General features: G+C 45.0%; 1 protein-coding gene across 2 annotated transcripts in view; it reads left to right on the top strand.

The window, feature by feature from the left end:
- The first annotated feature begins 642 nt into the window (after positions 1-642).
- The window catches only part of IGF1R (insulin like growth factor 1 receptor), a 299,224-nt gene continuing 272,219 nt past the window's right edge, over positions 643-27,647 (top strand). For both annotated transcript variants that reach the window (XM_082647870.1, XM_082647871.1), the window contains exon 1: positions 643-773. In XM_082647870.1, coding sequence (XP_082503996.1) covers positions 680-773 — 94 coding nt within the window. In that variant the 5' untranslated portion in view covers positions 643-679. The remainder of the gene's footprint in view (positions 774-27,647) is intronic.

A 27,647-nucleotide genomic window follows, 5' to 3' on the forward strand; every position in this document is an offset into this window, starting at 1 on the left:
GGCGGCGGCGCGGAGCCCGGGCGGCGCGGCGGGAGTGCTGAGCGCGGCGCGGTCGGCCCGCCGCTTTGTGTGTGTCCTGGATTTGGGAAGGAGCTCGCGGCGGCGGCGGCGGCGGAGCTGAGGGAGGAGGCGGCGGCGAGCGGAGCCCGGAGGAGGAGGAGGAGGGGGAGCCGCTCATTCATTTTTACTCCGTATTTCTGCCCCCGGTCGGCCTCGCCCGCGACCCGGACTTCGGGGCAATCTTGCGAACTGCGTCGCGCCCTCCCGCCGCGGAGGCTCGGGCGTCGGACAGCCTCCTCCTCTGTCTGGGGCCGGTTTTGTCCTTCCTCGCCGAGACGGATTTGGGCTTTGCCCCCTTTCTTTGCAGTTTTTCCTCCCTCCTGTCTCTTTGGGTTTGAAAATGGAGGCCGACGACGCCGACAGCCCGCCCCGGCGCGCATCGGGTTCCCGACTCCGCCGAGTCCTCGGCCGCGGCTGCCGGCGCTGAGGGGCCGCCCAGCGCCGCCGCCCGCCCCGTCCGCGCAGCCCCGCGGACCCCCGGCCGGCGCCGCCTTTGGAATATTGTTGCCTTCGCCCTTGTTTTTGGAGGGGGGGGCGAAGACTGAGTTTGAGACTTTTTCTTTTCCTTCCCACCCCCCTTTTTTTTTGAGAAAGGGGAATTTCGTCCCAAATAAAAGGAATGAAGTCTGGCTCCGGAGGAGGGTCCCCGACCTCGCTGTGGGGGCTCCTATTTTTCTCCGCCGCGCTCTCGCTCTGGCCGACGAGTGGAGAAAGTGAGTATGTGCCCGCCGCCCGCGGCCACTGCGGGAACTTTTCCTCTGAGGGGCTGCGCCCTGTTTGCGAAACACGAGTTGCCACCGTCGCAGCTGTTGGGCTCCCGATCTCGGGAGCCGCGGGGCGGGGCGCCGAGGGGCTCGGCCGGAAGGCCGGAGGGGCCCCGGGGCCCAGGCTCGTTAGTTTGGAGCCCCGCGGGCCCCAGCTCAGCGCATCCCCACGTGGGAAGGGCCTCGGTGGCTTTCTCTTTCGCTGTCCCTAGAGCCCTGCCCCGGGGGTCGGCTGTCTCCGCAGCGCTCACTCCCGGGCGGCCCGCGGGCTCCAGCAGGGAAGTTCGCGCCCGGCTTCCCGCACCACGCGCCCCTCCCGGTGCGCGGGGCCGCGCACCGCGCAGGCGGCGGTGACAGCTCGCGCGGCCACCTCGCGGCTGGGGCAAACTCGGTGACCGGTGGCGGGAGCGGGCAGCCTGCTGGCCTTTGGGGATGCAAGGTGCCCTGGAGGAGGTGCCTGGCGGAGAGGCTTCGCAGCCCCAGGATGGGTTTCCAAACATTCCAGCGCGGCCTTCTGTGGCCCAACGCGCTTTGTCCCTTGGGCTCTTTGGGTTCCTGGCCTTTCATGTCGCTTTCGCCGGACCCGCGGTGGGTCGCTAGTCCCCGGCTTCCCGGGGCTGCTCAGTGCTGCTTGGGGGTGCGGGGAGCGTTCCCGCCTAGGCCCCCCACGCCTCCACGAAGCCCCTGGAAAAGTGCGAGGTCGGGGGCCCTGCGTCAGTTGGGCTGTTCCGGGGAGCGCGTCCGGACCCCCAGTTCAGAGGGTGCTGGGAGCTTCTCCCAGTTTCTACCGGCGGGTGGACGCTCTCCTCCTCCTGTCAGTGCTAGGGGTGGTAGGGCAGCATCCGAGTGTGCGGGAGTGGGTGTGTGGTCGGAGCCGACTTGCATTTCCATACACGTGCTCGCAACGCGGGGCTGTAGCTGCAGCCACACGGCCGCTCCGGGACACCGAGACGCCGGGCCCTGGCGAGAGGTGTCGTGCGTCGTCGTTTAAGGGGCACCAGGATCTGCGGCGGCGGGGGTGCGGAGGAGGGTGTTTTGTTTTGCTAGCGCGCAACCTTGGGCTGGGTTTCGTGGCCAGAGTTTTGTTGCATTCCCTCCCCCGCTGCCCCGCACTTCCTTTGTACATAGTTAATAAGCAATATCGCTCCACACGCTGTCGCCTGCAATCTGATAGCTTTTGTTTTGGTAGTGTCGGGTAGGGGTAGGGAAGTGCGGGGAGGGAGGGAGTGAGAACTTAGGGCCCCGCGGTGTGTGGAGGGAGGAAAGGAGAGAGTCCTGTTCTTCTCAAAACATTAAAGTGAGGCTTACTGATACATTCGCGATGGCAGGGTAACTTGAACACGATTAAAGTTTAAATGCAGCCACAGAACTGGGGCTAGGAACGACGAGGGCGTGTTGGTGAGTAATGCTTGCCGAGGGTATGCAGGTGGTGCCAATTAACTTTGAAAAATCACGACGGAGCCTCGAAGAGTGAGGGGGGGAATCGGGAGGCAGCGGGGCTGTCTGTCCCCATCATAGGGGCAGTTCGGAAAGGCTGTTCCTGTAAACAAACCCTTCTTAAACGTTTTGTAAGAAATGAGTCCATGATGGAGTAAGAGCAGATTTTTATAGAATTAGCGTGTTTACTTCATGGAGTAAGACTCTGATTGAGTCCGGACCTTCTACAAGTCTGAACTCTCCTGTTCTTTGTTTTCTAAACTTTCCTCTGGCTGGATTGGGCGAAGGGCTTTCGGCTCCCTTCTAAGGCTCGCAGATGGTGTTTGGGGGGACAGAGGAGGGTTTCTAGCCTTTAAAAGCTAAATATAGCTTAGGAGACACAGGAGAGTTAATCCATTTTACTACAGCATGTGGTTGAACTGTGTCGTGTTTCTAGTTTTATTGTTTAATGTTAGTAAGTTCTGAAGTTCACAACAGCAGGAATGGCCTTGCTTCTCCCATGCAGGACTCCGGCATTTTAAAATAGGATATCAAAAAAAAAAATGTAAAAAAATAGGATATCATGTTTGGAGTTCTTCGTGAAAAATATCTTGGCGAAAGGTGGTTTTTTCCCCTGAGAAAACAGGAGGGGTAGGGGCATTTTAACATACTTTTATAGTTCTAGATGCCAAAGCTTTGCTCAAGGGTCCCTTGAAAATGGTTGGTTTCTGAAAACTTGATGGATGGCCAGAAAGCACCCCAATCCTCATTATGGTTTGTTGAAGTTCAAACTCACTACCTGCCCCTCCCTACCTACAGCTTGGAAGTTTTCAGGAGTAAATGATATGCTCAGTGTCAGCGTGTGTTCAGTCCTTAGTCCAAAAGGTGCTGGAATGCTTACTTCTGATAGAAATAAACCACTGAGTCCTATCAGAGACCAACATTCTTTTGGCTGTCTAGTATAATATAATAAAGACTGGGGTGCTGTTGATTAATATTGTGTTGGCCTGTTTAGGGATTAGTGTTTTCTCTCAGAGTGTGATAGCAGTAGGGATGATTTTTTAAATCTTTAACTTAGAAAATCAAGAAGTTTCGAAGCAGATGAAGTCATACAGAATTTTTTATCAATGTACTGTGAACAGTGCATCTGAAGAAGGGAGGTTTGGGAGTTAGGAGTGATAGCCAAATAATATGATGCTTTTTTATATTAAAAAAGTCAATGTGCACTTTAAATGTATTGTGGCCATCTCATTAAAAAGATGTGTCATCTTTCTGCCCTAGGCACAGTCATATCTTATTGTCAGGGAAATGTAGGTATGTGAAAGGTTGGTGTTAAAAGAAGTTGCTGTTTTATTACCAGGAGAAGAATCCAGAATAAGAAGTTTGGAAAGAACCTAAATAGCAAATTATAGTTTAGCCTCTCTAGAGGGAAATAGCAAGTAAACGGTACTTTTGCGGAGGGGTGGGGCGTGGGTTGGAAGTTTAAAAGGGTATATATTTGATTTGTCAGAAGGATTAGAAAAGTCCAACGTTAAGAAATATGCTAAGGTTGACTGGAAGAACATTAAAAACATGCTAAGTGAAAGAAGTCAGTCACAAAAGACCACGTATTATATGATTCCATTTATATGAAGTCCAGAATTAACAAATCCATGGCGACAGAAAGTAGATTAGTGGTTGCATAGGGCTGGGGGAGGAGGGGGTGGGGAGTGGCTGCTAATGGATGCAGGGTTTCTTTTTGGGGTGATGAAAATATTCTAAAATTAGTTTGTGGCGATGGTTGCACAACCTTCTGAAAATACTAAAAACCATTGAACTGTACACTTTAAATGAGTGATTTTTATGCTATGTGAATTATATCCCAAATGTAATATGGGATTTTTTTTTTAAAGAAATATGCTAAGGTTGAAAAGAATGCGTTGTGTTACTCTGAACATAGAATCTAGATTAAAATTATTAAGTAAATTTGTCCAGCAGGTTGATGTCTCTCTTTTTTTAATTTATGGAGTTTTTCAGATCCATGAACTACAAACTGATCGCTGAAGCTCTAACAGCAGAGATTCAGTGCCATAGGAGAAAAAGACAGACAGGAAAAAAGAATCTTGGTTAGACATAGCTCACATTAAGGATTAAGGGGTTGGGTTAAAAAAACGCAAGTGCTAGTAGTGAAGGTCCGATTTGTGACAGTAAAATCCTTAACTGAATCTGAAACAATGTTGGTCTTTCCAAGATGAGAGTTTAGGAGCCGAGTCTGGATGGCATTTTCTATTCCAGTTTTCTTACATATGTTTTCGAACAAGAAAGAATGTAATGTTTAAGATGATAAAGAATTTCCACTGTCTTTTTTTGATATCCCATATTAACCAACCTGGTAGTAAAAACTGAGGAAGAACTGTTCATTTTAATGCAGTGGGCTTTCTTTTTCTTCTTTGTTGCTTGTTTTATTTCTTAAATAGCTCCAGAACCTGAGCAGGAAAGAGAATCTTTGTAGGATACAGCAGCTTTTTCAGGTATACAGTGATTATTTTATTTTTTAATTAAAATTTCTTATTGAACAAAAGATTAAAAAACATAGCAAAGGCATTTTTGTTTTCAAACTGTTCTGTCTTTATCCAGATTTACCTTGGCCTTTTAATAGGAAAAGACCGTAAATTCAGTTGTTGTTTATATTTGTTTTTGGTCTTCATCTGAGGCTCAGTTTACTAATAAAAATGTTTCCTGTTCTTCTTATTGTTGCAAGATCAGGGCAGTAATGAATATCAACTGTATCGTTTTCACTTGTTGCCTTAGAGTTTTGCCAAGGAGAGCCCTCCAGGGACAGTAGCTTCCTTTTAAATCTGGTTTCATTTGTTTTGTAAGAATGAGCTGTAAGAAGCAACTGAATCCAGCCAGCACTTATTGAGCACCTGCTGTATGGAAGCTGGATCCTTTGTTAAGTGATGCCCGAGCCTGCACAGAAAGAGAACTTCACTTTTGTCCTTGGGGCATTTTTGTATAATCGTGCATGAAACAAAGTTTCTGGAAAATTCAGATCTTTTTCAGACTCAGCACAGGGTACACAGTTCTCAAATAACATTTTAAAGGCCCTTTAAAAACATTTCTGTAGACTTAAGACAGGAAGCAAATCACTGTTGTTGATATTCTGAAGGCCTGTGCAGCACCGCTTGCCTTATTAATACCTTCCCTCCTATTGCATTGTTGCTGGCAGGCTGTGGCATCCATGAGACAGTCACCCATCTCGATCAGCTGCACTGCCTTGTTTATAACATTGGTTATGACAATTGTGATTAAAAATGGACAGTGTCGTAGTTACCATTTGCCAGAACTTTAGTAGGAGTTACAGGTGTGTACATGAATGTTTCACAGCACGTTTTGAGTTGTAAGGAAGATGGGACTTACTTGGTTTACATTTTTTGGATTTACACATTGCTTAGTTAGCTTTCTGGAAATCTTTAGAGAACTTTCATAATTGTAAGGCCTTATTTAATTTAAAATACTTGACTGCTTTTAAAAGTGTGAGAGGCTAAGAAAGAGATTGAGGAGGCAATTAAATCTTGAAATGTTTTTTAATTGTAAAATGTCCAAGCCATGTTTCTCTCTGGGTTGTGATTTTTTTCGATTTGTTTTCAAAACTCACTTAAAAATCAACCCTAGTTCATAGAAGAGGTATTTGTGCCCACAGGCCAACTTGCTTTGAACTGCTGTTCTTAGCCAACTTATGACAGGTGCTATCTGAGTCCAAGAGATGCATGCCTCTCAATTGTACTAAATATATAATAGTTGCACACGTGCTTGGGATATAGTTTCTTGATTTCTCTGTCTGAGATGTTCCAAAGGAAAATTCTGAACACTTTAAAGACAAGTTGAATTATGAATGAAGCACTCTGACTTCTCCTTGAAAATGGTGTTTGGCATCCGATTATCAAGAGGAACTTCTCCAGTTATTTGTAAAGAAATGATTTAGCTTAAACTAAGGTGGCAGGGGGGTGGGGTGGGTGGGTGGAGTGGGGAACAACAGTCCCAATGTTTTTGCACATTGAGACTTGTTGACATTTGGGGAGGATTTTCAGTATTTGGAAAGATTAAAACTTTGAAATAAGTACCACCCTTATACCAACCCCCAAGGATCTGGAAGGAACTGATTTCTTCTGAGGAAGGGGCATACATTTTGTGTAAAACGGTTGGTAAACAGAAGATCTTTAAAAACAAGTTAGGTTGTTATCTCAATAGATGCACATTCCCTGGGCATGGTGAAGTTCGTTTCTTTTGATAAATTGTTTTGGTTATATTCGACTCAAAATATTAACAGTGTCTTTGATTTTGAGACTTTTGAAGATTGAAGACTAAATTGTTTTCTATTTTTTTTCCCATTTTTAAATCATCAGTTTTACTCATGTTGTAAAATCCCAAATAATATGTTTAGAAGACTTCTCTACTTTTTCCACTTACGCCAGCTTCACTTAGGGCTTATGAAATTGATTAATTTCAAAATCTGAAGGGAATATTGATATTTCTTTATTTGAATTAAATGGTTTTTTCTCTTTCCTCTTTTCCTCAATAAATACATGTTGAGTACTTATTGGACTCAATTCTTTAAGTTTAAAAATTTGTTCTGATATCATAAACTATTCTACATATGATTTTAAATATATGAGTCAAAACACAGAAGTTACTTGCTATGTTTGTTTAAAACACTAAAACAAACTAGTAAATGAGGCTTTCATTTTTCTTTCTTTTTTCTGCCCTGGACTAGAAGAATTTTTAGATTTTACTGGAACACAGCAGAAAGTTTCTTTTATGATGAGGGATGAATGCCTATGATTGCAATAACTTTTACCGTGTATTGTTGCTACTATTTGTGATGGGGAAAGGTAGGTAGGGATGCAGGGACTGCCTTTATTCTCATATTGGTCCTCTCCTTGGTTAGTACTGGTGATGGCTACTTGGCCAGTTGCTGGGGATGCGTCCATGGAGCTGAGTGTCCCATGTATGATTGCTGATGGTTTCTTATTTGAAATAGATTGGAGGCTAGCCACATAGGGAAAATGCATGCATAAGACAGGTACCACCAAATGCTGCAGAGATAGCTATACCTGCTTTAAATTGTTCACATTGTGATAGTCTGGAAGCCTTAAAAATTTGTTTTTTAATTTAAGCATTTATATTTTAAAGAGGAAGTATTCTATTCTATTCTTGAGGAAGTATTCTATTCCTAGTCCAGAAAGTTCTTGGGGGAGGGAGGTTTGAAAGTTTATTTTTTATATCACTCTTTAGCCTCTTAGTTCCCTTAACAAGACAAGCATCTACTTTAGTAATAGTTGTATGATAAAAAATGCCACTTGTTCAGAATTGTGTGTGTGTATTTCCATCCATTCATCTGAGTTCTGACAGTTTCAAGTACATTATTGTTGCTGTTTTGTATACTTTTGTATGGCTACTTTTTTTTTTTTTTTAAACCTATCACGAGCTTTCTTTAAACTGGCTTCGGAATTATTTGTCAGGTTGGTAATTCAGGTGTATGCATGCTGCTTTCTAAATTACTCTTGACGTGAGAGAACAAATATATGTTGACAGTCTTAAAGCATAAATGTTTTATAGAGCAGAACTTTAAAATTTTCCTTAGATGTTTTGGATGCCTACTTTCAGCTTATCCTCTCATATAAAATACAGTCAGTGGTTTGTCTCTATAAAATTGATTATTGGAAATACATGTTAGACTAAGTACGTGAGACAGTACCAATTTGAGTTAGGCAAATTTTAGTTAATAACACTTTAAGGGAGAAAAGTCTGATGATGATTAGGGAGAGATGAGTTTATAACAATTTTTCTGAAATTGGAAGCATACTAGTGACCTTTAATAACCTCCTGGAGAAAAGTAGTAAGCATAGAAAGAAAGCCCAGGTGAGAGGTCCATGATCTACCTTCCTCTATCAGCTGGCAGTAGTTTTAAGTCATCAGCTATTAATTATATTTAGGTTGCAAAACCCTCAGCAGTTGTGCTCAGATTATCAGTGTCATCCTGTGTTTATTCTCCCCACCTAATTTTCTGGGGTCTCACAGTAGTGGGGTAATACCTACCAATAGCTCACAGACTCCGAATTTGAAAGAGGAACACATTGTCATGAAAACAAACGAACAAAGAGACCAGCGACAGAGGAAGATCTGCTGTTCAGCTTCTGTAGTTCTGTTGTCTGATATCTGTGGATAATGAGTTCATGGCACATGTGAGGTCACAGCATGGTATAGTTTAATCACAGGAAATTCTTTTGTATTGCTGCTTTACTTTGTCGAGCGATATATTTGGGATTTTCTGTCTAACATTACCTCAGTAAGAATTTCAACAACAAATGTTGGATCAGGATGGAATTCCTAGTTAAATTTCAGTTCATCAGCCCTTTTCTGGGGAGACTCATTCATTGAATGTTTCCTTTCTACCTCACTGAGTCACTTGAAATTGTTCAGATTTGTGCATTTCTGGCTCCACCCTGGTCCAGTCCAGACCTGCATGGACTCTTAGAGGAGATGCTTGGTTGGCCTCTGGGCCGGGCACTCTGACTCCTGTGCCCTCCCTCTGCTTTGATGGACTTGCCAGCCCCAGATACTCAGCATGTGCCGCATCATGGTCCAGGAATCAGGTCCAAGGGCCCCCATCTAGGGCTGTAATCCGTCCTACTGAGACTGTGCTGTAGGGATCCCGTGTGAATTCCCAGCACTCTCCAGCAATGGGCTCTAGCTGTGCGGTAAGTAAGCCCATTCCTGTCTCCATGGTTTTGCTCCTGCTGTGTTCATGGCTTGGCATGTTTTTCCTCTTTACTGCTCCCTGTCCCCTCCCCCCTCCAAACTGAATAGTGGAAAGTGCTACTCTAGAGCACAGCAAGGTCACCTGGTTCTAGTTTCTCCTTCGCTGCCAATTAGTTCCCAGGCCCTGAACAAGTTAACTTTTCTGAGTCTCAACAGAAATGTAGAGACTTGAAATAATTGGGGGAGAGTTTTCTCCTTTTCTCATTAAACAACAAAATAAAACCATCTTCTAATATATTTAGAAAATTAAGGTCAGAAAAATTGGGGGAAGAGGAATATTTTTTCATTTAAAAAAATCTCTAGGTTTCAGATCTGTGAAATAGGGACAATACTGTAACTGTCTAAAGATGGGACACTAAGTCAGTTAATTCCTGTCCCTCAAATACCTTCCTGTGGTTATAGTACATCTGAGATGCCATCCTTTAATTTCTAACTCAGATTCCTTCTCCTTCCTGAAGCTTTTCTTGATTACCTTCATTTCTATAGACCTGACTTCCCCCTTATTCCTTTTGATGTCATACCCCCTGCTATGCCGGTAAACAGTGATTTGTTTTGTCTGGTACCTGAGCTGTTGTCATTTTATGAGACTGTAGAGAGCAGGGCAGCCAAAGGGCTTGGGTTTGAATCTCAGCTGCTCAATAGCTAAGGTCTCAAGCAAATTGTTTAATCTTCCTGTGCCTCAGTTCCCTCATCTGCAATACTATGGTTTATTTTTAAATTAATTAATTAATTTATTTTTGGCTGCGTTGGGTCTTCGTTGCTGCGTGCGGGCTTCTCACTGTGGTGGCTTCTCTTGTGGCGGAGCACGGGCTCTAGGCACATGGGCTTCAGTAGTTGTGGCTCGCACGCTCTAGAGCACAGGCTCAGTAGTTGTGGCACACAAGCCCAGTTGCTCCACGGTATGTGGGATCCTCCCGGACCAGGGATCAAACCCGTGTCCCCTGCACTGGCAGGCAGATTCTCAACCACTGCGCCACCAGGGAAGCCCTGTAATATTATAATTTTAATAGAACCTATTCCAGACATTTATTCATAAAAACGAAGTGAACTGATACATATGTCAAGTGCTTAGAACAGAGGCTGGCATATACTGAGCCCTCAGACTTTAGCTTGCTACTGCTCATGACATGACATCCATGAACAGAGATGTTATTTGGGTAGTGCTAGAAACATAGGACGCACTTGACATTTGACTGCCATTGTCAGAGCCTGGCACATAGTAGGTGCTCAATAAATGTTCTGTAATAAAGCTTTATTTTGCTAAGGTGCTTATTAACAGGATTGCAATTTGCTTCTTAAACACAGTTGTGTGATTTTACCTTTTTTCAGTAAACAGTGGCCAGTGCCTGCAGTGCAGCATCCATTTCAGAGATCTGCTTATTATGCTTTCTCTCTTAATTCTTTCATTTGTCAATTTTTGCTGGTGCCCAAGAAGTGTCCAGTGTGCACTTTGCCCACCTCACTAACGCATAGGCGCCATCTAGTGGCCAGAAAGGAAATTTAGCCTCTTGGGTCCTGAATTAACAGTGCCCTATGGATGAAGATAGCAATTACTCCACTGCCCTTCTTAGATTTTGCTGTTTGGCTTGGTTCCTGGGAATCCGGTTTGCAGGAAAATGTGGAGACTGCAGGCTTCTGTAGGAACCGTTGGGATATGGTTTTGAATTAAGATTGTTCTACTGCAACAGTGAGCTAGCATGAGAGAATTAGGGTCTTACTAAGTGATGTAAGCAACCTTGGCAAAGTTGTTATATCTAGTGTGCCTTTTACAATTTGGGATTTAAGATGTTTTTACAGGACTTTAGAAAATGACAACTTCTAAAATACTTCTTTTGAGGTTAGAGATTTAAAAAACCTATTGATTCATTTTTAAAAATAAGGAAGATTTACTTCCCATTGTTCTACTTAAAATATGTGGTAAAACTTTAATTATTATTCTTAAATGTGTGCCCTTGGGCAGTTTTTATGTAGTTCAGGTGTTTACCAGCCAGAAATCCTAATAGAGAATAGTAACAAACACTGTTATTGCTGGCGTTGGGTCTCACATTGGTTGTATTTTGTTAGACATTTTTCTATATTTGGCTTCATACTTCTTGGGTATTTTCAGAATCCACTTTCTCACTTCCTTAGTTGAGGCTACACTAAGTTAGTGTATAGATAGTTCTTCAGTTTTATATTTTGAAAGTTTTAGACTGGTCTCTCCGTGATTGCTTTTTATTATTCTTAATTTGGAAGTCATTGGTTTGGCTGTCTGATACAGGACTGCAACCTGCCATCATCTAAGACATTTTGAACAGCAGCTCCGGCTGTTTCTGAAACAGGCTGTACCCATTCAAGTCTCTCTGCCTTGGCAGGTGGGAGCCTCTCTGCTTGGAACAACTATATTACCAATTTGCCCTCTGGCAAACTCTTTTCAGAATTAGCTACAGTTCCCCCTCTCTGGTGGCCTTGATCCTGCATGCTGGTTGGCCTCACAGCTCTCTCCTTATACCCCTATTAGTGCATCACCCCCAAATTGTTTTATCCCACTGGTCGGGGAAGGGAATGGTACCTTGGTCATCCTTGAATTCCCAGGACGCGGCCCAGTGCCTGGCACATAGGAAGACCTCAAGAAACAGAAGACTTCTTAAAGGGACAAACTCTGTCCCTCTCCCCACTCCCCCATTCACTTTGAAGCACTCTTTACAACACTATTTACAACGAATTTATTTTCATCTTGTCATGATCACTCTGCCAGGTGAAACATTTTATCAGGCCAGTTACTACTACATAGAACTTGAAAGCAATCTTTAAAATCATTGTTTCATCAGGCTTTTTGTACACTGAGGTGAATAAAAATCTTAGAACCCCTGGAAAGGTCACTTGTGATTCTAGCCCTGTGTCAAGGCTGCCTCATCCCTCTGGAGGGAAGCCTTGTTCCAGAAGTTCCCTATAGGTAGGGTTTAATGAATCACTCATCAGCACCAATTTTGTCCTTGGCAGGCTTCAAACTATGTGGAGCTGGGCTCCTGATTGGAGGCAAGCAGTCGGGCTGGGCTCTGCTGTGTGGTGTGCCTGGCTTGGCCTGATGCAGGGGAGCAGGGGGGAGCCTCAGGGGGTCCGGTGGGCACTGCCTCCTCCGCAGCTGCTGACCACTCACACTCTTCCCTCTGAATGACAGGGACCCTCTAGGCTGTTTCTTATGGCTTTTCTAGTCCTCAGATCCTGAGACAATGTAGAGAGAGATGGAGTTCTTAGGAAGGTCTAGTTGGAAGCAGCAGCATCACTGTGAGCAGACATTTGCTTCTGTTTCTTGCATTGTTTTCTTGGTGAGGCCAGTAGACGTTTGCAGTGGATCCTGGCAGGGACAGTAGCTAATCTTAAAGACCTCTGTCACTTAAGTGCTCCCTCTTCTTTAGGGGTCTGGATAAGGCCTTTGACGGCCTCATCGTAGGGCCGTTGGAGGTGAAGCCTGCTCCCTGCACACCACCCCTCCCCCGGAAGTTTACTTGTCTAGGATGGTGTGACGAGGACTCCTGAACATAATTAACACCTAAGAGATTATCGTTAAAAGCGTCATACCCCTGAGGAGACTCGTAAGACGGGATATTTCTTATAGAAAATGTAAACATAATCATTTGAAACTGGCACATTAATTTCAAGCATAGATTGTAAGAGAGTTTTGTAAAATCTCCATGCGAATGTTGAACAGAGTGGATGTGAACCCACCAGGACAAGCCAGCACAGTGCCTGCCTTTCATCTGTCCTTGTCGTGGGGCTGCCTATGCGCAGCGCTGCCTGCCTTTGAAGCCCCCGTCCCCGCACGTACCCCTCTACCTCCCTTTCTCAGGTGTAGGCAGGTATTGGAGCAGGAGTTCCAGGCCTCAGTGTCCCCATCTGTAGTTTGGGATGATGGGAGGATTAGCAATATTGTATCTCAGGTGCTCAGCAGAACCAGCTTGTAGAAAGCATCCAACAGATGCATGTTTTTGTCTGTCTTTTCTCCACATGCTGTGGTGGCCTTGCCGGCCTTTCCCCAGGGCTCCAGGCTCCGGCCTTCCCCACATGCTAACCACTGGAGGATTGACCTCCTTTCCTATATCTACAGTGAAGTTTTGAACTCATGAAGTGTGTGGGCTGCAGGGGTGGGGACGTCGAGCTGCTGAAGAGCACGAGAGGCTGTAGGGGGACGTCTGACTTCAGTGCTCCTTGAATGTATTGGCTCTCAGGGTCCCAGGGGCAAGGTTCCTGGTGGGGCAGGGCCCGTGGAGGTGGGGAGGGCAGGACAGCCAAGCGCTCTGTGAGAGGACTCAGCCTTTTGTGCGTCAACGTGTTCCCTGGGAGACAGTGTGCAAGGGAGGCCTCTCTGGCCTCTTGATGGGGTCCCTGGCATGAACCGGTGAAGGTGTAGGTGAGGGAGGCCCAGGAGGAGGCGGCTCACACAGCAGAGCCCTTCAGAAACAGCTGCCCTGGACTTTAGAAGTGCACACACACATACACCTCATCTTTGTTGGGGGCATCAGGGGTACCTGGTAAGGGTGAGGACCAAGCTGAAACTGGGGGAGCCAACACGGCCTCCAGACTTACTCCTCTCCTCTAAAAATAAAAGTGAAACCTCTTCAGGTGAGCTTGTGCGTTCATTGCCATATGCTGCTTTCCAGCTTTCCAAGGGAACGCAGTCGAGTGATGACCCTGGTTTCCCTCTGAGCTAGGTCATGGGCCCGGCTGGCTGTGGCCTTGGCCTGCTGCGATTGGGGTGGGCAGGGCCTGGCCCCCTGCAGTGCTGGCAGACCTCGCAGGGCCGTTTCCAGGCCTCACCGCACCACCCGGAGCAGTGAGGAATGATTTGTTTGAAAGGGGATGCCAGCTCTGTGTCCAGGTCTGGGCTTTGCTACTGGTGCTTTTTAACGCGTATTGATTTATGCTTTTAACTCGACCAGGCACGTTGTAGTTCTGAGAAGCAGTTGCTGGTCCTTAGCTGGGGCTTGGTGCTGGAAGATTCCTGCTGCCTGTTCTGCAGCTGTTTTCACTGGACAAATAACCTTAAAAACACGCCAGTTTCAGAGGCTTCCTGAAGGGCCTGGGGACTCTGGTGCTACTTTCCTGCTATCAGCATAGTGAATTCTGAATTTTAAATCTCTTTTCACCTGTTGGAGCAAGCAGAGCCTAAGCGTCTCAGAGTGTCCGTTTTCCTTAGTTGGAAAGCAGGCCTTCTGCTGTGCCACAGACTGCTTTTCTCCCCGGTCATGTTTGATGGTCCAGATTCCCTTTAGAGATTTGAGTTAGAGCCTGGAGTCTCTCAAAATGAGAAGTCTACTGATGGGCTGTTCCTGGGACACCTTGTTTTCCTTCTCTGCCCCGGTTTTCTCATCTGTAAAATGGGAGTTGATAATGGTACCCATTTCAGAGGACAAGACTAAGTATTTCATGAGCAAATACGCATACATTCCTTTGAATGTATGACATTCCTGTCATTTGCACTAGGGGTTAGCTCTTCTTATTTTTGCTAAGGATGGAGGAAATACACATGAAAAGTTGTCTATTTCCTTAAAGAATAATTGGTACCCTCCTGGTGTGTATGGATGCTGATGTACTGCTTTTAGCATCATTTGCCTTCTCTGACCTTTACATTAAGACTTGAGCTTCATTTTACTTAGAGGAGTTTCACGAGTGCTTGGTCCAGCCTTCGTCTTTGGGGATGGAAGACACTTCCCTCCCTTCTGTTCCTCTCTCTTCCTGTTATCCCTTCTGCCTCCGGGGAAGGGTGTGAAACATTCTCCTCCAGGAGAGGCAGTTATTTGAATCCCAAGAAAGCCCAGGTGTCAGCACTACAGGACAGAAATGAGTCATTCCCACAATAGTGTGAAGCGTGTACAGCCCTGCACTCTCTTCCTTCCTCAGGAATAGCTCAGGTAATTAGGGGTCAGGCAGCCTTCTGGGGAAGAAGCAGATCTGCATGAGAAATGAGGGTGGGAGTCATAGCCCCTGCCCAAATTTAGGACACAGGATCTGAAACACATGAATCTACTTATCCAGAAAAACTAATTAAAATATTTAAAATTGAGAGTGTGGAAAAATTGAGAACCTGTGGCCCTTGTAGGTCAAGGGCTGTTTGCAGGAATGGGAGTCCCAGAGCCTGGGTCCCCGGCTGCCAGAGAAGGTCTCAGCGAGGGGGTGGGAAGCCAGCCACAGAAATGGTGCCTGGTTAGTAAATGCTTTACTGGAGAGCTTCCCCTAGGACAGAGAGAAGGAATTGCCCTCTTACTCTGCTCTCTTGGGTTGAACGGGGTCTCTGCTTATCAGAATGGGGATCCAGGTTTAGTCCTGCTTCAAGAGCTTGTTAGGTGGGGTTGGGTGGTCTCACTAGGGGGCCATAACCTTTGGTGGTGTTTCTAAGAGACATGTGTCTTGAATCCAAACCACTTACTCAACGAACTTGATGAAACAACTCACAGTAAGAGATGATGCTTTTCTTAGGGGGAGGAGTTAATTCCTTTGGTTTAAAACTTATTTCTTGAGGCCAATAAGCACATGAAAAGATGCTCCACATCACTAGTCATTAGGGAAATGCAGATCAAAATGACGAAGAGATACCAGTTCACACCCATGAGGATGGCAATTATCAAAAAATTGAAAACAACAACTGTTGGCAAGGATGTGAAGAAATTGTAGCCCTTGTGCATTGCTGGTGGGAAAGTAAATTGTGCAGTCACTGTGGAAAAGTGTGGTGGTCCCTTGAAAAATTAAACGTAGAATTGCAGTCTGATCCAGCAGTCCTATGTTAGTATATACCCAAAAGAATTGACAGCAGGGAGTCAGAGATATTTTGCACACCTATGTTCATAGCAGCAAATAATTGTTTGCAATAGCCAAAAGGTGGAAGCAACCCAAGTGTCCATCAATGGATGAATGGTTAAACAAAATGTGACCCATACAAGCAATGAAATATTATGCAGCCTTAAAAAGGAAAGAGGTTCTGACACATGCTGCAACAGGGATGAACCTTGAGGACATCATGTTAAGTGAAATAAGCCAGACACAAATAAACAAATACCATATGATTCCACTTATATGAGGTACCTAGAGCTGTCACATTTATAGTGACAGAAAGTAGAATGGTGGGTACCAGGGGCTGGGGGAGGGGGGAGGATGGGGAGTTAGTGTCTGATGGGTTTGGAGGTTCAGTTTCTCAAGATGGAAAGTGTTCTGTGGATGGATGGTGGCGATGGTTGTGCAACAGTGTGAATGTGTTTAATGACACTGAACTGTGCACTTAAATATGGATAAAGTGGTACTTTTTTTTAATTTTATTTTTTATTTTTTGCGGTACGCGGGCTTCTCACTGCTGTGGCCTCTCCTGTTGCGGAGCACAGGCTCTGGACTTGCAGGCTCAGCGGCCATGGCTCACGGGCCCAGCCGCTCCGCGGCATGTGGGATCCTCCTGGACCGGGGCACGAACCCGTGTCCCCTGCATTGGCAGGCAGACTCTCAACCACTGCGCCATTTTATGTTGTGTTTATTTTACCAAAATTTCAAAAAATCTTATTTCTTGATTGGTTCAACTATGAGTATATGCCATGTGGGAGAGTGGGGGAGACAGACTGAAGAAGGCCAACCCCTGCCCATGGTGGCCACGGTGGAGAAGGCAAGCCAAGGGTGTCACAGGTGCCATGGGAGCACAGTGGAGGGTGTGTGAGGTCAAGGGAGGCCTCACCAGCAAATGTAGATTTGAGCTGAGTCACCAGGGATGGGTTCGTTTTCCATAATGAGAGAGTGTCACAGATCATGTTTTCCTTTCAGGGAAAGCAAGTCAGGAGTCAGACTCTCATGCCATCGACTCACAAATGAAATTTATTACTAATCAGCCATGTGACGTGTAATTGCTTTTTCATTTTCTTATTTTTCCAGATGAGAGATTTGTTTAGATATTTGGTTTCCTCACTGATTAGACTGGAAGTTTTTCATTTGCTTTGACAACTCAATTTCTTCCTGCACACTGTCTCCCCCACGGCATAGGGAGCCCTGAAGGAAAGGGCTTGACCTCTGCAAGCAAGAATGGGAGCATCTCCGAAGTAGAAAAGAGCCAGTGCCTTCCTGTACAGAAGAGAAAATGGAGGCCCCAAGGGGTGTGTTGCTTGAGGGCACAGGGCATGTGCTGCATGTCCAAGGCCAGGCCCGCCTGCCCACCATTCCAGCAGATGCTCTCTGGGCCTGGTTCTTTGTCCTAAGTTGTCACCCTCTAGTTTAACCAGGAGTCAGGGCTCAGGCCTGGACCTGCTGGATTCCAACAAGACCGGGAGGTAGGCAAGCCTGTTTGGCGGTGAAAGGACTTTTCTCCACCCTGCTCAGTTGAGCAGTCTCTAGGTGTGGGCCCTGTGGGAGGAATCTCACTGCTGGCAGCTTAGCCAGGTTTGGAAGTTGGACTGGTATTTTCCCTGCATCTTGGAAGCAAGCCCGAGGGACCACTCTTGTCTTCCCCTGGGCAGGAGGTATTGTCACATGACAAGAGGGTGGTGCACCCCTTTCCCAAGTTGGTGATGTGCTCTTATGGAGCTGGAGGGATGTCTGCATTGGCTCAGGCTTTTATGACAAATTATCATAGACTGGGGGGTTAAACAACAGACATTTTATTTCCCACGGTTTTGGAGGCTGGAAGTCCAACATCAAGGTGCTGGCAGATCGAGTGTCTGATGAGGGCCTACTTACTGGTTTGCAGATGGCCGTCTTCACGTGGTATCTTCATGTGGTGGAGAGAGAGGGAGGGAGAGAGCGCATGCTCTGGTTTCTTCTTTTAAGGACACTCATCCCACCAAGGGGCCCCACCCTCATGACCTCGTTAAACCTAATGACCCTCAAGGCCCCACATCCTAATACCATCCCACTGGGGGTTAGGGCTTCAGCATATGAATTTTCAGGGGACACAAACATGCATCCCATAATGATGGAATAATATATATATAACATTATATTATTATAATATAATACATATATATATTTGTTCTTGGCCAGTTTTGAGAGTTGGTTACAGGTTAGGTTTGAAAAACTAAGTGAAATTCAGTACCTAAAAGTATATACTTTCAAGATGGCACTAAGCACATTTGCCTTCTGATGCTCCAGCCAAATGCTTAAAATGTATAGTTTGTCTTCTGGGCACCTGATTGCTTCTCTTAAAGTGAATGCTTCTTGAGAGGAATACAGTTATTGGGAAATCTCACATGACCCCATTTCTGCCATTTTTGGACAAAGAAGTTGCTGCCTTTAAACTCTGCAGTAGCTCCTGGGGGGAATTGTACTCCAGGACAGCTTAACTTTGAGTTTTTGAAAGCTGGGTTCCTTGGTGAGCACTCATCTTTCAAATGCATGGAATGCAGTTCAGAGGCACTCATCTTAACTTCCTCAGGGTCTATTTTGTAAACCTGACTCCAGCATGGTGGGGAGGGGTTGATGCGGGCTGTGCTGAGGACAGTCCTGCCTCTGGCCCACTTGGGAGTCTGAGCGGTACTTCCTCTCAGCACATCCAGAAGGCTGGATGACTGGGGAGGTGACTGTTAATTGTTTATAAGCATGAACTGTTTACAAGTCATACTTGCTATTTTCAATCTGACATTGCTATTATGTTGTTTTGTTTCTGTTCACAGCTGAGTTTTAAGCTGGGTAGGATTTAAGGATGAGTCACTCCCATGACGGTGAAATCAGTATCGATCAAGCCTTCCCATTACCTTCCGTTAATCCTGTGAGCAGTTTAGAGACGGATGAGACCTCTTAAGACTTCTGCTAGGAGGATCCCCTGCGTGCCGGTTGCTGCCTGCGGGTTGGGCTTCCTTAGGACTCGGTTAGCCCCTTTAATTTGCTGATCTGAAACCTGCAGGAGACGTTTACCATGCTTCTTGGATCCTCCGCTGCCTGAAAATGGGGCGTGCTTAAGTGAAGGGGATAGAAGCCCATGTGAGGTTTTCTCCCCTGTCCCGAACTCCACCCTGACCACCCGTTTGAATGTTCAGTGAGCGTGTGCCAGTTACTTGTGGGGAATTTATGATCCTTTTCTTGCCGCCCTGGACTCCTACTTGAAGGCCGATTTGCCACCTTTTTCTTGTCTCGATCAGAAAGTTGCCCTGAGGGTCATGTGTGCGTGGCAGCTGTGGATTCTTATGGATGAAAGGACAGAGAAAGGTCCAGGGTTAGATGTATGGGCAGAGGGGTGGGAGCAGGACAGCAGCAGGACCACAGAGATCAGCCTTTTCTCGGCCCTGGGAATTCAGGCCCCGACTCCCACGAGGGCAGTGGCCGAAGAGCTCACACCCACCTTCCCTCTGTCCTCTCAGCAGCCCTGCCAGGTAGGTGTGGAAGCCGAAGGCTGCCTGCGCTGGGCCGTGCAGCTGGCTTGGTGGCCCACCTTCGAGTCCTGAGCGTGGTCCCAGAGGCTGACCAAGCTGCGTGGGGCCTGGAGGGTGATCTGGCTCCTGGAGGGGCAGTGGGTCTTTCTCTCTGATGCCAGGCCCACCCCGGGCGCCTGTGAGAGCAGGGGCTGAGGGCGTCACTTGGATGTGGCTACAGTGAGCAGCAGAGTGGAAGGGTTTGGAGATGCTTTTACTGCAGAGCTGAGGAGGCGAACAGGTCAATCAGGGGCCTAAGGGATGTTGAGCTGAGCTCGATAGAGAGAATCTGGTTTTGTAGGAGTTGAAGAGAGACAAATTGGAGTGTCTGGATGTTCAGGGACCTGCCAGTGGTAGGAAGGTGTCACAGATGCAGCTCCAGCCTTAAAAAGAGCTTACTGTGCGGCTGAGAAGATCCGGCGTACACAGCTGCTAGGAGAGGCCTGGGCACTGCAATGAATGAGAACAGGGTGAGCAGAGTGGGAAAGGGTGGTGGAAATTGAGGGGGAGATCCTGAGGCTCCCTGGAAGAGGTGCTTGGAGGACCAGGATTTCACTAGGCATGGGGTGAGCTGAGGTTAGGACCTTAACAGCGTGCGGTGGGGCTTGAAGAAAAGGCTGGAGAGGAGGGTTTGTGGAGGTGGTAGTGGAGGATGAGGCTGGAGGCAGATTGGGAATGGTTTTGGGGGTCCTCAGAGGCCAGCCACGTTGAGGGATGTGGGTGAGTCTCGAGGGCAAAAATAGTTCATTAAAGACTGGTTCTCGGGCTTCCCTGGTGGCGCAGTGGTTGAGAATCTGCCTGCCAATGAAGGGGACATGGGTTCGAGCCCTGGTCTGGGAGGATCCCACAAGCCGCGGACCAGCTAGTTCCGTGAGCCACAGCTACTGAGCCTGTGCGTCTGGAGCTTGTGCTCCGCAATGAGAGGCCGCGATAGTGAGAGGCCCGCGCACTGCGATGAAGAGTGGCCCCCGCTTGCCCCAACTAGAGAAAGCCCTTGCACAGAAACGAAGACCCAACACAGCAAAAATAAATAAATTAATTAATGAACTCCTACCCCCAACATCTTCTTTTAAAAAAAATTAAAAAGGGCCTCCCTGGTGGCACAGCGGTTGAGAGTCCGTCTGCTGATGCAGGGGACGTGGGCTTGTGCCCTGGTCCGGGAGGATCCCACATGCTGCGGAGCGGCTGGGCCCGTGAGCCATGGCCACTGAGCCTGTGCGTCTGGAGCCTGTGCTCCGCAACGGGAGAGGCCACAACAGTGAGAGGCCCGCGTACCGCAAAAAAAAAAAAAAAGACTGGTTCTCTTATTCGTGTAAGTTAAAGAAACACACTGGAGGCCACTGGTCTTTGTGAAATAACCCAGACCTTTTTTGGGGAGATAGAGGAGGCCAGTCCCTCCTGTATGCGAGCATGCCATCGCATTGTACATTCCGGTGTATTTGCCTGTATTTGATTATGGCAGATTTATTGTGATGCCAGACAAAGGCCTCCCAAATTATCACATCTGATAGGAATAAGTAGAAATGACTTCATTTCCATTCTTTTTTCCTTTGCTTTCCACCCCAGATCAACATTTTTTTATACATGTCATCGCATACAACCTGCTAGTGGAGGTGGTATGTCTGATCCCTATAGAAAATAATTGGGAATATTTTCCAGGCCGTGGTAGCTTTCTGGTGTTTGGACTGTGAGGGCTTTGGAATGGAAAGGCATTTCTGATTGAGCTGTCATTACTTTTGGAAGGAGGATGATGGTGCGCTCTTTGCCCTCGATCAGCATGATAAACTCCTATGCAGACGTCTGTTGGGTGTCTTTGCAGAGGAGCGAGCCCTGCACTGTTGCTCGAGCTCCATTTGAAACAGGTGAGGGAGCGATGTCCCCCTCAAATCGGCGTGGCTGAAAGCGTTCACGCAGTTTTGTTGTGTGGGCCTTTGAATTTTACTTAGATGTAGTAGAATCTATCAGGTAGAGTCTTTCTCGAAAACAAAAGTGAGCATCAATATCCATCAATTGTAGTGTGTTTTGAGATGTGAAATATTTAGGGTCCTGAGTCTATTGCAGGTTCCACACTGGGAGGGAACAAGGAGGCTGAAGCATGGGGCCGGCTCTGTCTATGCCCCCCAGGACCTTTCACCCCCTTCTCTTGAGCAACATCTTAAACAAAACCCCATTTGTAGACAGTAAGTCCCCACTGAACCTTTAATTATGGGGGCAAGGTATGTGTGGTGGTAGGGGCATGAAGCCAGAGGTTAGGGGCTTACTCACTGGTTAATTTTCCCTGGCCTTTCTCTCTCAAGTCTCGACTCTTTTAAGATTCAGAAAATAATGCAAAATGCCTGAGATTTCTGAAATTCCTGGCCCTGGAGACTTAAGGACATGAAAGAGCCAGGGTTTTCAGGCTGGCCATTTCAGCATCAACCATTTCCCACTTCCTGATTCATAGCTTCCAGGATTTGTAATGTCTGTAGACATTTTTTTTCTCTCTCTCGTTTAAAAGCAGCCATTGAAAGAAAAAATAAATAGCAAAATCTCCATCCCAGAAGTTCTACTTCCTGTTGTTGTACTATTGAGCTCTGAAAAATAGCTTCACAAGTTTAGGCTCTTGTTTGGGCTATTTCAAAGGAATTCTTGAGATCTTTTTGTTTGGACAGGCAGTATGAAGGTGATAAGTTAAAAGAACTTCAGTTTAATCAGCACAGAAGTGCACAGGCGAAATTTTAGGTTCTTTCTTAGCTTTATGGTGTATGTGTGAATATAACCCAAGCAATAGTGAGTTCTCTAGGGCACACAGACATTTGCAACAATGCCACTTGTTTCCCTTATAATGTTAATGTTTATTTTTGAAAGACTTGTTCAGGTACAAATTACACTTTGTGAATATAAAAGAAGTGGGAATATTTATAATTCCTGCAACAAGGGAGAAAGATCCAAAGTAATCAACAAAATGATGGAATGTCAGGCTTCACATTTTTTTTCCCACCAACACTTTTCATTAAATAAAAGTGCGGATCAGCAAAAGTGTCTCAAGTTCAAATGCTTCCGTGCTACAAATTTTATTCCTTCTATTTGAAAGTTCTGATGTAATTTGTGATAAAAGTCAACATTTTGAGAAACAGAAGAACCTTTTCGGCTTCAAGGGAAGATATCTTAGCCACTGAAGTAGTTCTCATTGTGTTAACTAATTCTGGCCCAGAATCATTTCATCTGCGGTGAATGGTTTCCCCCCGCCACCCCCAAATCCAGGGGCCTAAAAAGTTGAAGCAGATATCTACTGATACTTGATCTGGGCTTTCATGAAGATTAATGAAAATGTTTCTGGGTAGAATTCCTAATGTCCAGCTCCCATTGTGTAGCTCAGTACCTGTTCTGTGCAGATGCTGGGCTGTGTTTTCATCTAGGAGCATGTTAAAGTGCTGTTGCCTGCCTTCTCTGGGGTTATGGTAGCATCTGTTTGGAGGGCAGGTGGTTTTACACAATCTGGTTAATTGATATATTGGTGGAACAGCCCATCTTCTGGGGGACTCTTCCTAGAGGTCATAAACAGGAGAGGTGTCTTTCTGTTTTGTCTTTCTTCAACTGCCCATCCAGTGGGGGAATAACAGCTCTCATCTCTAGTTTTTGGGGGCTCTCTTAACAATAAAAATTGGGGAAAAAAGTACTCAATCCCTGGGTATAACTTTTAGTTTTTAGTGATTTTGTTTTTTTAAAGCACAAAGACCTTTGACTCTCCGTAGCCTTACACATCATCTTTGGAAACACCGCGTTTATAACAAAATAGGTGGTAACTGCTGGATTCTCCCACACGAGGTTACGGTTAGACACACCTGCCTCACCTCTGGCTGATGAATAAATCTTTCCAGGGCTTCCCTGGTGGCGCAGTGGTTGAGAGTCCGCCTGCCGATGCAGGGGACGCGGGTTCGTGCCCCGGTCCGGGAAGATACCACATGCCGCGGAGCGGCTGGGCCCGTGAGCCATGGCCGCTGAGCTTGCACGTCCGGAGCCTGTGCTCCGCAACGGGAGAGGCCACAACAGTGAGAGGCCCGTGTACCGCAAAAAAAAAAAAAAAAAAAAAAAAATGGTGGTAGAGAGAGCTCTTGGGAGCAGGGTGCTCTGAATTAGCAGATGAAGCAACTGCTTTTTAAAATTGCTGTTCATTCTGTGAAACAGTTGATGTGCAAATACCTAATAAGCAACCCCTCTGTGTCGGGCTCTGCTAATTAGTTTTGAATTTTGCGTGTTTGAGGCCAGCATGTTCTTCTCTCTGGAAATCTAGAGAGCTCCCTTTTCTCCTCATCCAGTGAACTTCCCATTGTCATTGCAGTTTCTCTAAAAAATATTTGTACAACTGTGGAACCACGTTTCTCTTGTCTAGTGAATGCTGTCTTGGGGGCCATAGACAAGTTTAATTGGCAGAATGAGTTGGTGGTGGTCTCTGAATGGTCAAAATGTTAATGCCATCTATAGCAAACCTGTATGTTTAAAAGTAATGATAAATTTTCAGCTTTTGGGGGAGAGTGGATTTTAGTCGTGCTTTAAAATAATTACTACAGAATCTAATTCTTGTATTGAGACAGAATTTGTTATCAAATCATAATTACACATGCCAAAAGGACAAAACAGTGATCATGATTGCTTTAACCTAAAATTTTGGAAAGAGAAACTGAAGGCTCCATGAATGCAAGAATTGTGTTCACTGTTGGGTCCATGGTACTTGGCACGTGGTGGGTTTTATGAAATGCAAAGAAACGGAGACCAGAGAGTTCTAAGATCACAACCAAAGCAAAGCTTCCTGCCCTCTTCCACTTACTGCACTCCCGATAGAGCCCATTGCCTCTTGTAGATGAGCCCTGCAGTCGAGAGGGTTCATAATAGCTGTGAGAATTGATTCAACAATCACATGTGCATATGGCAGTACAACCATTTCACATATTTGACCTGTTTAAAGATAATGTGCCACTGTGATGAACAATGAACCTTTAATTAGGGGCAAATATGCCTGCCACCTATGCTACAATTATTACATTTATTGCTTTTTTCCAATTATAATAGTAATAAATGGTTATTAGGGGAAAATCAGAAACTATCATTGGGAAAAAAGGAAAATAAAAATCATCTGTAGTCAATCAGTGTAGAGGTAAACATTGTTAATAGTTTGTTGTTATTTCCTAAGGTCTTTTATTCCCCCTCAACTTATGTGTGTACCTGTATATTTTAAAAACAAAATGGGTGTTCAGTCTACACAGATTTTTATCCTCATTTTCCCCGCTTATCATCACATTGTGAATTTTTGTCTCTTGCATTATATTTTTATCATCTGCAATATGGTTTTTAGTTAAATAATTAAAATTATAATTGTATAATTGATAAATTTAAGCATTTTACAATTTTTGCCATTAAAAATACTGTGATAAAATCATGTGTACTATTGTTCATGTGCTACTCTTATTAGTTCTTTGGGTTAGACTCCTAAAAGTTGAAAGTATGGAATATTAGGACTTCTTTAAGTGTGCATACTTTTGATCCTAGATAAATACTGCCAAATTGCTTTCCAGAAAACTCCTAATTTAAGCTCCCAGCAACAGTACCTGTCACCCATGTTCTTCACCAGTATTGAATGCTAAATTGAGCCTTGCAGTTTTAGCATTTAAAAAATTTAATCTCACTGTTTTAGTTTGTTTCATCTTTTTCTTTTAGTTCTTTAATGCTTCGAGGATTTATTTTGTATTTCAGTAAATTGAGATACCTCCCCCGTTGATTATTCAGTTTTCTGAACATGGTGATGTTTTCTTTTTACCTTCCCTGGATTATCTAATATATTTTGTATTATAGGATCTATTTAAAAACTATCTTTTCCCTCTGATCTGTGTGCTGTTTGTGGTAAAATCGTACTGTCTCACACATGGTAGCTTCATTATATATATTAATATCTTCTAGGAAGAATCTCTACTCAGTGAAATATTTTTGGAGAAGCATTCTTCCACCTGAAGTTTTGCGTGTGTGTGTGTTTTGTTTTGCAGGTCATCTTCTCCATCACCCTCCTGTAAAAGAAAAAATCCATTGGATTTTGGTTGTGATTGTTAATAAATCAATTAAGGAGAAGATAACATTACCAGATATTCGGACTTCTCAGTCAAGGACATTTCATGGCTCTCTTTATTCAACTTTTATTTATCTATTAAGAAATCATAGAAAGTCATAGAGGTTTATACTTTTCCCTTTGGGTTATTCCTAGGTAATTAACACTCTTTTGTTGCTATTGTGGAAGGAATCTTTATTCCCCTTTATATCTTTTAACTGATTATTGCTTTTGTGTGAGGAAAGCTATGGAATTTTGTATATTTATCTTGTATTTACCCAATTCATTGATTGCTCTTGTTAGTTATAGTTTCTTTCAGTTGATTCTCCTGATTTTTCTATACAGAGAGTCGCTGATGACCAATAAGGATAACTTTGTCTCCAGTTTTTTCAGTACTTTGTTTCAGGTATGTATCATTTAGGAAGATAAATGGCTGCAAATAACAGGAAATCTGCCTGATAAAGGCTTAAGCAGTCAGGACTGCTTTTTTTCCAGTTTAAGAAGTCTAGAGGGAAGCAGTCTGTGGCCACTGCAGTGTGCTCAAAGAGGGCATGGAGGACCACAGTCCAGGCTTCTGTTTCTCCATCCATCACTGTGTCTTTGGTCCTCACGTCACAAGATGGCCCCTGTGCCTCCAAGCATCACATCTGTGTTTCAGGCAGGCAGGAAGAGGAAGGTATAAAGGCAAAGGGCAAAAGGGCAGAATGACTTGCCAGCAAGTCCTGCGTAGCCAACTGTCGCTTCCTCAATGGCCACCACTGGCTAGAAGGTGGGAGGTGGTTAGTGGGCCTGCTGTGGGGGTGGGGTGGGGGGTGGGTCAATCAAGCAGCATTCACTGGCTGCAGGGTCTTATTGCATTGGCTGGTTCATCTAAATAGTATTAAATGCTGTTTATGGGGATGTTGGCCCTTTTTGGCTTATATTAATGCTAATGTTCCTGGTATTCCTCAATATGTATGATATCTTTTGGTTTAAGAGAGGTTTTCATCATGTTGAAGAATTACCTGTCTAGTTTTCGTGGGTGACTAATTAGGGATGGATGTTGACTGTCATCAGATGTTGTTTTGGTATCCATTTAGATTGAGATATTGTTGTTGTTATACCCATTAAGGTGATGTGGGAATAGATTACCTGGTAGTCATTCCTCAAATTCCTGGCATAGACTGTTTTTGGTTGTGGTGGGTGACTGTTTAGATTCATAATTTGGTTTGCTTACATTGCATTAAAATTTTTTCATCTCTATATTTAAGTGAGATAACTCTATGGTTCTCTTTGTATGCTGTCTTTTCCTGGTTTTGCTATCAGGATTATGCTAGCTTTGTAAAGTGAACTACCAGTGATTACCTTTTTACCTTCTCTGCAACAGTTGATATAGTGGCAATACAGTGTCCTTTGAAGGCTTGAAAGGGCTCACTTGTTAAACAGTTTGGAGACTGATGCTTTAAAAAATGGATTGTTCTGTGACAACTTAAAAAAATTCTTCCATGGCTATTGGTCTGTTCCAGATTTCTGGTTTTTTTTAAAAATCAATTTTGGTAGGTTAAAGATTTCCAACAAATCAGTCTAATCACATTCAAAAATTACAGCTTAGTTGTCTGTAGAATATTCTTTCTGGTGTTATTTCTTCAGTATGTGTTTTCTCATTTCTATTTTTAGTTACTTTTCTCCTTTATTCTTGGTTAGACCTGCCAGTGCTTTCTTTGTTTTGGGGCTCCTTCCCTCCCCCAAAGAACCAGAATTAATTACTTCCTTTAAGCTTTCTTAGTATTTTGCTTATGTTAGGATTTTGTCTCTTTACACATCTACCTTGCTTATCAGGAGCAAAGATCAGGAGCTGCTTGAGGCCAAGCACTCTGTCTCCTTTCTCTGCACTCTATTTCTTACACACGTCTGTCCACCTGGTACATGACACACATCTGCTTGTTTAATTCTTGCTTTGCATCCACCATCGGCTGTTGCTGTTGTTAGAAGGGAGGTTTTCATTGATTGTAATCTGTGCAGTGGAGTTGCATTGACCTTGCAGGCTTTATGGAGAGGAAGATGCTTGCATATTTGGGTTCATCCCACGGGGTAGCTAGCCCCTGGATAAACCTCCAGGTTGATGTAGCATTGTAATTTGCTGGGTAGTTGGGGAACTCCAGAGGGTGGCTTGGATAACCTCCTGTGGTTCCTGGCTGC

Source organism: Grampus griseus, assembly GCF_964374135.1.
Source record: "Grampus griseus genome assembly, chromosome: 2".
NCBI lineage: Eukaryota > Metazoa > Chordata > Mammalia > Artiodactyla > Delphinidae > Grampus > Grampus griseus.